At 35.4% G+C, this 14,623-nt stretch overlaps 1 protein-coding gene across 1 annotated transcript; it reads left to right on the forward strand.

Moving 5' to 3' along the window:
* Positions 1-11,079: 11,079 nt before the first annotated feature.
* On the forward strand, positions 11,080-12,105 carry LOC127123926 (uncharacterized). Its single transcript, XM_051054102.1, has one exon. The coding sequence runs from the start codon at positions 11,080-11,082 to the stop codon at positions 12,103-12,105; it is 1,026 nt and encodes a 341-aa protein (XP_050910059.1).
* The last annotated feature ends 2,518 nt before the right edge of the window (positions 12,106-14,623 follow it).

Here is a 14,623-nt window from a genome sequence, read left to right on the forward strand (position 1 = left end):
TTCCACAAGTGGGAACTAAATCCAGGTTCACCCACTCCTTTGTACAAGCACCCCTACCACTGGGCTATCCAAACTCAGTTGTTAAATCTTTTCATGAAAATGTAATATGTTGTCCTATGTCTTATTTATTTAAATATGTTTGAAAAATTATATTTATTTATTTTGTTGGTGCATAAGGTGTGAAGAAGATAAAGATGGAAGAAGAGAGAGAAGAGAGAGAATTGAAATAATGAATTTTCACTATTATCCTAAAACAGTTATTCAAATAGTTACTTACATCTATTGTATACACCATTTTGAGAGTTACAATTATTTTTATATATAAACAATAATGTCACATAGTCAAAATAATAATTTACACTAATTAGATTAGACTTAACAAAACTAATATTACTAATATACTATTGAATATGAATTACTACCGAACATAAATTGCTTCTAACATATATTTAAATAAAATAAGACATAAATTAATATATAAAAATATTTAAGACATATTTAAATAAATCATAATATTTTAGACATATTTAAATAAATTAAAACATAATTAAATAAGTTATAATCTTTAAAACATGTTTAAATAGAGGGAATCGAGAGAGCGGTTTGAGAAGAATTACGGTTTAAATAAAGTGATGAGAGGGTAGTTTTGGAATGATCGAAGTTAGTTGTGAATTTGAAAATTAGTTAGCTATCAATTGAAGTTTAACATTCAGTTACAGTTGTTATCGAAGGGTTTTGGGAATTGGTTTTGTCATCATGAATTTCAGGTTTAGAAAAATGTTATCACCCTCATTTGTGTATGAGTTCAGATTCGGTTAGAAGGTTTATCAGTTGGAAAATCTGTTAGGAGGTTTATGCAGTTTGTTAGTCTGATTGGTTCTGAAGTTAGTTACCATTTTGAAATTATGTTAAGTTAGCAGGGTGGTTATTGAGAAGTGAGAAGTTGGACTTTTTCGCAGGTTTCGAAATCAGTAGGGAAGGTTCCCATTCGGTTATACCAGTTTGTTGGAAGGAAGTTATTCATTCTGTTGCGAGGTACGTTTGAACGCTATGCATTGCCATGAACTTTGTGAATTTCCCTGCTGTTACTGAATCAGTTGCAAATCTGTTTTGCATTTATGATGCAGTTTGTTTGATATTACTGTCATGATATGCTTGTGTCTCAATTGCCATGTTATTGGACTGAGCAGCTATTTGTTGTTTCTGTAGGTTTAATTCCTGTTACATTCCCTGCAGATTGGGTATTGTGGTTTGCATTGTTTTGTCTTAGTAACGCAACAAGGTTTTGGCATGGTGAATGGGGCATGTGAACTACTATGGACTCATGTTTCTTTTACTTAGTTCATTGGCCTCATTCTAGTTTGGTATGCTTCTTGTTGCAGGATTTTTTGGACATGGACATGGCTCACTCGGCATTGAAGCTTGTAGGTCACCATGTGGAATTTTTCTTTGGAATTTTGCAACAGATGGTTATCATGGAGCTTCTATCATGTTATGCCTTGTAATTGGTCTAGTTTTGGAATATAGAACAATTAGAATTTGTAATTTAACTTTGAAATTTGGAATTGTGATTGTAATTTGAACTTGATTGAATTGATTGTAAAAAATAAGAATGGTTGTAACTTGGTTTATGGAAATGGATAGTTTGAAATTGAATTGGTCTATGATGTATGTAGGTATTGAATTGAAAAAGAAACATCAAAATGGACATGAGCATGAAAATGGTTGAAAAAGGTGTAAGGTTTGAAAAGATTTACAATGAACATGGTTTATGTTATGACTTGAAAAGTGATATTGGTTACATGGTTGACTTTGGTCAAAGTTGACCAAAAAGTCAATTGTTGGCCAAAGTCAACATTTGGTCAACATAACAAAATTGTAGTTTTTCTTCATGTAATGAATGGTATGGATTGAAATGATCATGAATGAAATTGAACTAAGGATTGTGAAATGATTAACCAATGAACCACACCCAAGACCTTGACCATGGAAATGAATGATATGCATACCATGATTGAATGAGCTTGAATAGACCAAAGATAAATGGGTCAACCATCAAGAATTACAATGATCAAATGAAGTGATTATATGGAATGATGTGACTTAAAATGGATCCATTCCAACCAAGGAGATCTCCTGATGAACCAAATACAAAAGGCCTTGAATAGGACTTGAACAAACCAATGCATTATGCACAAATGAGTGGTCGTGTCCCAAATGAAGTTAGGGTTAAAAGTGTCCACACGCAGGGTAACCCAAATTAGGGTTTTGCTTCACCAAGAAGCCAAAGTTGAATCACCAAGGGTGGTCACAATACACAAGAATCAAGAGTTATCTCCAAGTTAGGATTTGATTGATTGAGCCACCTCGAGTTGCTGAGAAACCCTAGTTTCCACTAGGTGCAAGCACAAAGCTCGGAATCCATGATACTTGTCCTCTTGTGGTGGACTGTGCTTATGAATATGAAATGAATTCCTATGAGTATATGCAAATGATTAGGGTCAGTTACCTATATGATCATTGTGAAAGGTAGGGTGAATTTTGGGGTATGACATATATCAAGCATGTTGATGGTTGATTCTTATTTTGAGATATCAACATATAACAATTGTCTTTGGACCTTGAACCTTTCATTAACACTTCTTGATATTTGATGGTAACAATGCATTTAGATTTGTTGAATATCACAATCAGACCTTGATCACATAGTTGACTGATACTGATCAAGTTAGCACTTAGCCCTTCAACCAACAACTCATCATCAAGGCAAGGGAAACATGGACATACTAGTTTTCCTATACCCTTGATTTTTCCTCTATCTCCATTACCAAAAGTAACATAACTATTTTAGTAGGTTTTCAAATATTCAAGATAGTTTTTTTCTCCAATCATGTTCCTGGAGCATCCACTATCAAAGTACCAATCTTCTCTTGAGTAAACTCTAAGAGATGTATGATCTATGAGACTCGTGGTTGTTTCTTTGGGTTTCCACACTTTCCTAGATTGAATGTTCTTGCATCTTTTTCTGTTGAGCCTTAGTTGACTATAGGATTAAGGATATTCATACAGTTTATAGAAATAGAGTCTTGTATGACCATATCTTCTACATTGATCACATTTCCAAGAAGAGTTCTTGTTTCCTTTATATTAAGGGTAAATATGTTAAGCAGATTGTTGAGACATATGGTTCATCATCAGAAATTCAGTTTTCTTCTTAGGAGGGGGGATAAACTTCTTAGTGGGAACTTTTGTTTTTTTACTCATGGAGTTGTAGTCAAATCATATTCCCTTCACATTCATAGTCATCTTCCCAACTTCCAAGATTTCATCCAGCATATTTGAACCATTGTTCAACATACTAATGGATTTTGTCATATTTTCTAGTTTGGAATTTAACAGGGTGTCCTCCTCTTCTATACCAGTGATAGTCGAAACAAGTTTCTCTTTTTCCTAAAGGAGAGTACTTATAATTTTATTATGTTTCTCTCCTACCATGCATGCTTCTTTCCACTTGATAAACAAAAGTTTGTATCTTTTATCTAACTCTCCATCAGAGATGTCTTCATCACTAGACTCACTACTGGATTCATACTTTCTAGTGAAAGCCATCACCCTATTAGTTGTTTCTTATTTAATCTCATCTTCAGAGTCAGACTAAGTGACTGACATTCCACTTTTATGCTTCTTTAAAAATGTGGGACATTCAGCTTTAATGTGACCAAAACCTTCACATTCATGACATTGTATTCCTTTTTCTTTGTTTAGTTTGTCTTCACCTTTGCTCTTGCATTGGGCTGAAGTTGTCTAGCACTTTGTCTGTGACATTTGTCCTCTATATTTTGTCCACTCTCATTAAGTATTTCTTAAACTTTTTACTAATGAGAGTTTTTGCATCTGAGAGACTTTCTCAGTATCCTTTTTCATATTGATTTTCATTTTCTTCAGTGTTGGATACAAAGGCTATACTCTATTCTTCTTTTCAGACCTGACATTTATAACCAACTCAAAGGTTTATAGAAAACCAATGAGTTCATCAACTTTGATGTTGCTTAAGTCTTGGGCTTCTTCAATAGATATAACTTTCATATCAAACTTCTTAGGTAGTGATATGAGGATTTTTTTGACCAGCTTTTCTTTAAACATCTTATCTCATGAGGCAAAAGAAGTGTTAGCTATGTCACAGAGGCGAATGTTGAAGTCAGAGATGGATTCATCTTCTTTCATTTCTAAGATTCTCAAATTTGGCTGTGAGAAGCTGCAACCTTGACATACGAACTTTGGAGGTTCCTTCATATGCAATTTTGAGTATCTCCCAAACCTCTATGGCCTCAGTACATGTGTTTATTATTCTAAACATGTTTTTATCCACACCATTGAAAATAGAATTCAAGGCTTTGGAGTTTCCAAGAGCTTCTTCATCTTCAGCATTAGACCACTCAACTTGTGGATTTAAGATTGACGTTCCATCTTGAGAGGTAGTCGCATGGTGTTTTCAACCTTTTTTTATAGTCTTCCATGTTTTGTTGTCCATGTATTTAAGTAAAGTGATCAGTGCATTTTGATGCACATTCTTCTACTATTCTACTTAGGCAACTCTATAGTTTATTCTATTATTTTTACTATTTTATTGTGTTTTTATATTTAAGTTTATTTTTGGTTTTATTTTATTTTCGTATTTTATTTTTAGCATAAATAGTTATTTGATACCTTGTTACTATGCAGATCATAACTTGAACTACGAGGATCGGATTGATGTGTTCTAATATGTGTTGGAAAGCTAAGAGGATAAGCTATAAGTTTCATGTTGAAGTCATAAGCTGATTCGGAGTGAAGAAGAGTTGAATAATTCGTTTTATTTCCAGACTTAAGAAAATACTTAGTTTTTGGGCCGATTTTGTATTTTTTTGGGTTAGTTGCTATTAGGCCCAAATTCCCTTGCCCTATTTAAACAACTTAGTAGTTCTAGGATTGGGGAGATTCAGAATTCATGAAATAGAGAATAGGGTATATGAATACCATGGAGAGCTAATTCCCAAAGAGTTGATCTGCTATATTCGAATTCCACTTTGAGGTTTTTATTAATTTCAATTTAATTTCGATTTCTTTTCAATTCTTCCTATAAACTCGTTTTCTTAATTCGATTTCTTTCATTTTCTTAATTCGATTGTTTCTTATATGATAAAGTTGATTAAATTTGATTGTTTGTATGATCCTTAACTATAATCATGTTAGGGTAGCTTTCTCATTATCGTGTTTGATTAAGTCGCATTTGCTTAATTCGCGTCTACTTAAATCTGTTTGCTTAATTTAGAAATTAGGAACATACATCATATAATACCAATTTGGGCTTGTCAGTGGGTATTGTAATCTAATGGGATTGAATCCTCTAGGGAATTGAAATTATAAGAATCAATGATAAGTCGGAAATCAATAAAATAGATTAGCTTATTTATCAATTTTGCTTTTACCTTTAATCATCTTCGATTTAAGTTTTGAACCTTAAAAAACCACTTCTTTTCATTCGTTTGGTTATAACATTCAAGAGTCCTTGTGATACGACATTCGAGTGTCGCTTTCGTTTTACTACATTTTTTAACTCGTTTTTGACCCGTGTGCAACAACGGATCAAATTGACGCCGTTGCCGGGAACTCTTGAAGATTTTAACCATTATTATAGTCTAACCATTATTATAGTCATAGGTAGTGTGTTTTAGTATTTTTTGCCCTAACTTTCTTGCATTATGGTATTTTCGCGTTTTAGGATAAAAAATATGTTTTTGTAAGAAAATTGTCTCAAATTATTCCGATTCTTTGTCGATTCACTAGGAAAAAATCAAGGATAAAAAACCTCTATTTAGTGGAAGCCGTCATAAAAATCCGAAATTCCTTATTTTTCTATTTTTTATGATTTTTTTTCGGTTTTGATAGTTTCAGAAAATTACAAAAAAATTCTCAAAATTCTTAATTGACGTTATTAGATTAATTTTAGTGTTTTTGTATTTTTTTACTTTTATTTTAATAGTTTTTTCCGTATTTCAATTGTTTTTTCTTAATAGGGACATTGTCGATATTTTCCTATTTGTTGCTGTATTACTGAATTAGTTATGTGTTTTCTTATTATTTGTTGATTTTTTTCTATTGAGTTTAACATGGTTGACCAAAGAACTCTGAGAGAACTTGTTGCCCCTGATGTTAATTATAATGCTTTATGTATTGAATATCCTGTTGTTGCCAAATCCTTGATTGAGAACATGTCACTTAACTCCCAATGATCAGTGCATTTTGATGTACATTCTTCTATATTTATACTTACTCATTTCCATGTTTTAGTTTGGTTATTTTTCCCTTTTAATGTGTTTTTATAATTTATCTTATTTTTACACTTATTTGTTTTTCGCAGTTTATTTTCAGCATTAGTAGTCTGCACGAATGAATTCATAACTGGAGTTAGGAGTATCGGATCGAGGCGTGCTAGCAGTCGTTGGAAAGCTAAGAGAAAGAGCTACGACTTTAATGAAGAAGTCAGAAGCTAATTAGGACTGTAGCATGGTTGAAAAATCTGTTGAATCCTTCAGCACCAGATTTATATTTTGTGTTGGGTTATTTAGTTTGGGTCTGAGTTATGTTTTGACCAAATTAGGGTTATTCTACTTTTCCTATAACCTAGGCAGCCTAAAATAGAGACACGGTATCACTATTCACGAAAATTTGAAAGCTTGTGCGAATTCCATGGAGAACCAATCCCTTTGATTCGATCTGTCGTAATTCAGGTTCCAAAACTTGAGATTATTATAATGTTAATTTTAGTTTAATTCCTTTCAATGATATTTTGTGTTCTTGTATGCTTAATTCGATTGCATGAAATATATTGATTCAATTTGGTTGATTGTATGATCCTAACATAGGCACGTCACGTTTGCTTAATTCATTTTTGTGTCTGATCAATCATCTTTGCTTAATCCATGAAAACTTATCTCGTTTGCTTAATTCGGACAATAGGATCATACATCTCACAAACTTCACCGCGCTTGTCATTGAATTTGTATCCAAATAAGAATAGACAATCCGCTTAGGGTATTAAAATTATATTAATCGATGATAGTAGGAACTGAATCGGTATATTGAATTATTTCATAATCACTTATTTCATAACAGCTTATTTCAAGAATTGCTTTTAATAATCACTTTTTCTTAATCGAACACCAAACCAAACAACCCCCCCTTAATTCGATTTACCTTTGGATAATAACAATCAAGAATCCTTGTGAGAACGATATCCGAGTTAAAATTGTCGTCGTACTACGTTTTTGAAAAACACTCGTTTTGACCCGCGCGCGACAGTGAATCAAATTGGCGTCGTTGTCGGGGATCCTTGATTATATTAATCGTTTTTAGAGTCATAGGTTTAGTGTCTACGCGTCTAGGTCCTAGTTTCCTCACGGTTCTGCCCAACTCGCGTTTTAGAGTCCCAAAAGTGAAAAAAAAATCGGTATTTGGGAAAATTACGTTCAATTCAAAATTTGTTCCGACAGTCTTGCGTAAAAAAATTCTCTGATCATTTTTCCCTTACTACAGAGTAGTTAAGGGACTTTGCTTCCAATTTCCCAAATTCCTCTTTTTTCTATTTTTTATGAATTTTTTACTGTTTTCATAAAGTCGAAAAATTTCTCAAAATTATATTTTTAAGTTATTAGATTGAATTCGGTGTCACTTTATTTTTCTGAATTTATTTTGATCAATTCCCTTCTTTGTGTTTGTTTTTGAAATGGCTGACAATAGAACCTTAAGGCAATTGGTTGCACCTGATGTGAATTATAATGGCTTATGTATTGAATATGATGTTGTTGCTGTTCCTTTTGAATTAAAATCGGGTTTAATACACTTGTTGCCCAAGTTTAGTGGTCTTGCAGGTGAGGATCCGCACAAACATTTGAAAGAATTCCAGGTGGTGTGTTCTACACCATTGAAGCCTGAAGGGATCACTAAAGATCACATCAAACTTCGAGCTTTTCCTTTTTCATTGCAGGGTGCAACAAAGGATTGGATATATTATCTCGAGCCAAATTCAATTGCAAGCTGGAATGCCCTGAAAAAAGTGTTCTTAGAGAGATATTTTCCTACCTCTAGAGCTGCCTCGATAAGAAAGGAGATTTGTGGTATTAGACAGAGTAATGAGTCATTGATCGAGTATTGGGAGAGATTCAAACACTTGGTATCCAGCTGCCCTCAGCACCAGATCACCGAGCAACTACTCATCCAGTACTTTTATGCGGGTTTGATACCGATGGATAGGAACATTCTTGATGCTGCTAGTGGTGGAGCACTTGTTGATAAGACTCCAGCAGCTGCCAAAGCCCTTATCGAAAATATATCCCTTAATTCCCAATAATTCCCTACTAGAGACAATTTTGTGCAAAGCAAAGGCGTGAATCAAATTCAGGTTTCTTCCAACAAAGCTTTAGAGACCAGAATTGACGAGCTAACTGCCTTAGTCAAACAGCTGGCAGTAGCAAAACCTCAAACAACAACAATGTGTGGTATTTGTACTTCTCATGAGCACCCCACTGATACTTGTCCTATTCTGAGAGACGAGTCCATTACTGAGTTGCCTCAAGCTTATGCAGCCAACCTTTACAATCAAAACAGATATAATAATACTCCTGACCTGTCCACCAACAAATACCATCCCAATTGGAGGAACCATCCCAACCTTCGATATGGAAACCCACAACAGAACCCACCTCAAGTGGCTGCCCCTGCACCTTCCGGACCATCCTTAGAAGATCTTGTCAAACAATTGGCCGCCAACAATCTCCAATTCCAACAAAGGACCGATTCTAGCATTCAGACCTTGAACACGCAAATGGGACAACTTGCTACTCAAATAAATAACATGCAATCCCAAGGGTCGAACCAGCTTCCAACCCAAACAGTTGTCAATCCAAAGGATTCTAATGCTAATGTGAGTGCGATTTCATTGAGATCTGGAAAGGTTACAGAAACAACCCTTAAAAAAATAAAAAAATTATTGAGGTAACATCTGAACCTGAACCTACTCCATCTGAACCTGTTTCATCTGAAAAAATTAAAGAAAAGGAGTATGTGCCACCAGTCCCCTTCCCATATAGAGTTCTGAAAAATAAAAGAATTGAGGAGGTATTAGCTGGAGATTTCGACCATTAGGTTGAAGTTCTTTGAAAATATTATGTTTTGGAGAATAATATAAAAATGACTTTGTGAAGGTATTTATTAAATCCTTTTCTTGGGAGAAAAGGACCTTTTTGTCGAAGCTTAAGACTTAGAAGATTTTAGGATCTCCACAAGATCTCTTCGACATCGGCATTTGGCAGATTCGAAGCTTCGAGCGGGAAAGATTTGAAATTCAAACGAAGTAGTTTCGTCAGGCGAACGCGTGGAAGCATCTGAGATACGCAGCGCTTGAAAACGTCGAACGTGGCAATCATCTGTGTAGAGACCGTTAGGGTCGAATTTTTATAAATAGGAGTCTTAGTTTTTAGATTTCGTGTGTTCAAACTGATATAAAAAATTCACTAAAAATACTCAAAGTACCGGAGCGAGAGAAACGAGTCTTTGCTGAAAATGTATGTATGAAGAACACCATGATTACATTTCATGTTATCTTTTTAATGCAAGTTACTTAAATTAAACCATTTACTGTCTTTATTTCTATTTAAGCCTTCTGTTGAATTGCCTTTATCTTCAAAGTCTTTCATCATTGCTTTTACCTTTACATTTACATTTCGTCAAACCTTTATTTCCAACACCTTTTCAAACTTAAAACCTTTTACTTCAAGTTATTTATCTTTACTTTTGCCAATTACCTTTGTTATCTTTAAAAAATCCTTTTTACAAAATTACTGCCATTTATCCTTTATCTTTAAAGTCATAAGCCTTTAGATTTCGTTTATAGTTTATTGTCGAAACACCTTTTACTTTGTACCATTAACGCTAGATAAAGAACCCTAATTACCATTCATAAACCAGAAACAAACTTAATCACGAATCAAATCACCATAACACTAGTTCTTGAGACACATGTCCTAGGATCAATCTAGTCGATCCTATAAGTTACCAAGATTAATAATATTGGAGGACTAGCGGTTGTTTGTCAGAAATTACTGGTAAACAAATTGACACGCCCAGTGGGACGGTGTCAAAAGAACTGTTAATTATAATAGTTTGCTTTACTTTTACAATACAAAATTGTTGTTATTCTTTTGAGTTAAAAAATCATAGTGTTGCATGAACCTTAGAAGTGGTAAGATAGCCAACAATTCGCAACCTATAACCAAAAGAAAATACACAAAAAGATGGTTAATACAACTAGTCAAGGGGAAAAATTTCCTCCCTAGGGAACAGACACAGTTGGAATAAGTTCGATTGATGCATCCACTGAGATCCCTAGTACACAGGCCATACCAACATCTGGATCCATGGCCTTAAATAATTCGACAACAATGCCTATTATGTCAAGCGTAGCAGACGTTTCTGCAAGTTCAATCCCTGGCCCGTTTTTAACAATTGTCGGAACCCAACCAACACCTACTACCCCTAGGCCACCGGGATTTGAGAATTTTAGGCCTTGGAGAGAATAATATGGAATGCCATCTACTTCCATAGCAGGACTTCAAAATAATACTTCCATATATACTCAACCCCATAATACGATTGTTTCGCCAATTCAAAATTTTGGTTCTGGCATGAACCATGTAGGTCGAAATACCCAATCACAAGGATTATCCACCCTATTACCTACCCTTACAACGAATAACCAGGCAGTCTTTAGACAACAAATGGATGCTAGTAACCATGATATGGTAGGAGTTCTTGCCAGAGAAATGAATACCATTTTTCTCCCCTAATACATAATGTAAATAAGACTAACAATGATAATGCCCAAATATACCAACAACTGTCAGCGCAGATGGGACACATAGCAGATTTCTAGGCGCCCCTCAGTACTCTGTTCGACGCAGACCAAACCAAGTTATAATCCAGGAAGAAGAACCAACTATAAATCAGGTTCGACCACCTAGACAAGCGCCTGACGAAAGGGTCATGGGGGCAAGATTAGAACAACAGCCAGTTCGACAGGAAGTCCCTGAAGAACAACCTAGGAGAGTAATGATGGTTAATAGAGACCAGGATGCAGACGAAGTAATTCATAGGGTTAGGCAAGAAAACATGATGGAAAATAAATTAACTACTATGATAGAGAGAATCATGGCCCAGAATGGTCTGAATACAGGACTTCGACGACCAAATTATACCTCTCCTTTATCAGAATACGTCCTACAAACTGAATTACCAAGGGGTTGTAAAATCCCTAAGTTCACCAAATTCTCAGGGGACACTAGTGAATCCACTATAGAACACATAGCCAGATACATTACTGAGGCAGGGGATTTGGCGAACAGTGAGAACCTAAGAATGAAATATTTCCCCAGTTCTTTAACGAAGAATGCCTGCACGTGGTTTACAACTTTGCCACCAAATTCCATAGATACTTGGCCTCATTTGGGGAGATTATTTCATGAACAATTCTACATGGGCCAAACTATGATAAGTCTTAAGGAATTAGCCAGTATTAAAAGAAAATTCACTGAACCTATAGATGATTATCTGAATAGGTTCCGTTTGTTGAAATCTAGATGCTTTACAGTAGTACCTGAACATGAATTGGTCGAAATGGACGCTGGAGGGTTAGACTATTCCATTAGGAAAAAGTTAGATACCCAGTATCTAAGAGATATGGCCCAATTAGCAGACAGGGTTCGACAGGTCGAACGTTTAAAAGCTGAAAAGGCCAGAGCGAATAAGAGTTATAAGAAAGAAAGGGTTGCTTATGTCGAAGTCGAAGATGAGGAGTCTGAAATCTCTAATGACCCTTATGGTCTCGAGGAATTCGAAATAGATTTGGCTGAATTAAAAGAAGCACCACCTTATGCTTGTAAATTACTTACACCTTCGAATGGCAGGAACCCTGTCGAAACTGAAAAGAATGATAGATTTCCTAAAAATACTTACACATTTGATGTTACCAAATATGATGAAATCTTCGATTTATTAGTAAAAGATGGCTAAATGATAGTGCTTCCTAATACCAAAATTCCTCCGTTAGAACAACGGGAGAAAAGAGACTTCTGTAAATATCATAATTTTTTAGGCCATAAAACCTCACAATGCTTTCTTTTCAGGGATCTTATTCAGAATGCAATTAAGGATGGCCGCCTCAAGTTCACTGACAGGGGGAGAAACCAAATGAAGGTTGTAGTTGACCCCTTCAACATTGCTGACACAAATTATGCTGAACATGTCGAAATCAACATGACTGACATGGTGGAAGTTGTTGAATAGTATATCTTCGGCAAATATTTTTATATCGTATCCACAGAGATTGGTTGATATTACCTCCGTTCTATAATCCAAATGTTGTAAGTTTAGAAAGTAACAAGGTTGTTTTGGTTGGAAAGTTATCTTGTGATTAAATATCACTAAAAACAATAAAATGGTTTTAATCTAATATAAAAGCTTGGCAAGATTGGAGTTCACTATTTCAAATGTTTATGCTTCCTTATGATAACTATATAGATTTAAGATTATTGATGATGTTCAAGTATCCTCTCAAAGTCATTTATGTCTAAATGATACTGTGATAATCACTATATTGATCCTTAGACGATCTCTCCACCTAACTATCAATATAGCAATCTTTAATGTTTAATACCAAAGAAGAGCAATGAATAAATCTATCTCTACAACTTATTCACTACTTGAAAATCTGTTTTATGTCAAGACTCAAATAATCTCTCTCGACAACTACTCAAATCTGGTTTTCAACTTAGGGCAAAAACAGTATTCAATACATCAACAATCTTTATCATATATATAAATCAAATGGAATACATAAACATATGAGAATAGCTACTACCTCCAATCTTGACAAAGGGAGTTTAGCTCCTCATCATCATTGTTACAAAGCAGAAAGTTAAAGAAAAAAAACTATGTTTTCTCTCTTACAAAAAGCTCTCAATATCAATGTGTGAATGATAATGAATGAATCAATGCCCTAGCATAATGTATTTGTTTCTAACAAAAAAGTTTGACATTTCCCTAATTGGTATTTGTCATCTAAAGCAGAAAAGCAATTCCCAGGCAGACATCAAAATGGCAATAAACTTTTCCTGCAAAACAGCACTTTTGACCCTCAGTCAGCTTGCTGGATTCGCAGCCTTCGCGGCGCGAACTGTTGCTTCTCCAGCTTCCTTGTTTGGCAAGCTTCCTTTAAGATGTGGTGTTGCAATCCAAGGCCTTTCTTATCCCAAAATTCTACAAAACTAACAAAAAGGTGAAATAACTATTCAAAACAAAATAAATTAAACCTAATTGCATTTATACAAAATAGTGAGAATAAAAGTGTGTAATTACATCAAAACTTGGTAAAAGGGACCAATAAAATGATATAAAAAGTAGTACTAATTGGTCCCTAACAGAAGTGGAGGTTGTGAACGAAACAGGAACTGAAGGCTATGTGCTAGTTGGGAAGCAGGCTACTGATGGCCTAAATAATGATGTTCCCTTTGAAATTTCTATCGAAGGTGAATAGGTTGCTGATGTCGAACCAAAGGCCATTTAAGGTCTTAATGGGAAGGCAACTGAGGCTACTAAGGGCCTAAGTAAGAAATTTTAGGAAATTTCAATTGCTGATGGCGCCAATCTAGGTGTCAACATGGTGGATCTGAACCATACCCCCCCCCCCCCCCCTCAGAGATGGAGGAAGTGGAGAGCTGTGTGAAGATAGAGCAAGAGGGATTGTAGTTTGGCTATCCCAAAGCCAATGAGAGCCTACGTGAATACCTTTGGAGGTGTCACAAAAGAAATTCTGATATGTTATTGTGCCCAAGGTGTAGCATCATGATGTGTCGAAGGGTGGCTGAGGACTATGGAAGATGGCAACGAACTAAGACTGAGAGAAATTGGAGAAAGGAAAGCCAACTACTGAAGGTGTATCCCAAGCCTGGAGAAAGCCTTCTTGGTTTTATTGTGCGTTGCTACAAGTACGAAACAAAATGCTTGATGTGTCCCATATGTGGGGCAGTTTACAATAGGGAATTGGCTGAAGCGTTCGAGAGAATTCCATCTAACCAAGGTTGGGATGGACACGGAGGTAACCTGAATATGTACATATTTGACAAGAGGGGAGTTCCTAGGAGGCAAGACAACCCTCACCCAAGGGCGAAAAGAGTTACGTTTAAGCTTCTGGAAGAAGTCCCTGAGGACAAATGGACTCAGGTGGGGTCGAAGAAGGGAAAGTGGAAAAGTTTTGAGGATGGAGGAAGAACCTCTTTGGCTTATAGAAAACAGTTCCAGGCATCTAAGAGAGAGGCTATCAGACTGGAGAACTACAAAGGAAAGAATCCCATGTCAAGGTCCCAGTGGAGAAGACATCAGAGGTTGAGGAAGGCTGAAAGAGAGATGACTTCGAGGGAGATTGGAGAATCCAGCAACAACAAGGTCCCCTCAAATGTTACAAATTCGACCAAACCCCCTATAGGAAGGAAGTTGTTTTCATCTGAAAACAAAAACAGAAATCAGAAAGTTC

This window comes from Lathyrus oleraceus, chromosome 2 (genome assembly GCF_024323335.1).
Source record: "Lathyrus oleraceus cultivar Zhongwan6 chromosome 2, CAAS_Psat_ZW6_1.0, whole genome shotgun sequence".
Lineage (NCBI taxonomy): Eukaryota > Viridiplantae > Streptophyta > Magnoliopsida > Fabales > Fabaceae > Lathyrus > Lathyrus oleraceus.

Excerpts from the sequence above, each read along its gene's own strand:
- LOC127123926 (XM_051054102.1), top strand. The coding sequence starts at position 11,080 with ATGGGGGCAAGATTAGAACAACAGCCAGTTCGACAGGAAGTCCCTGAA.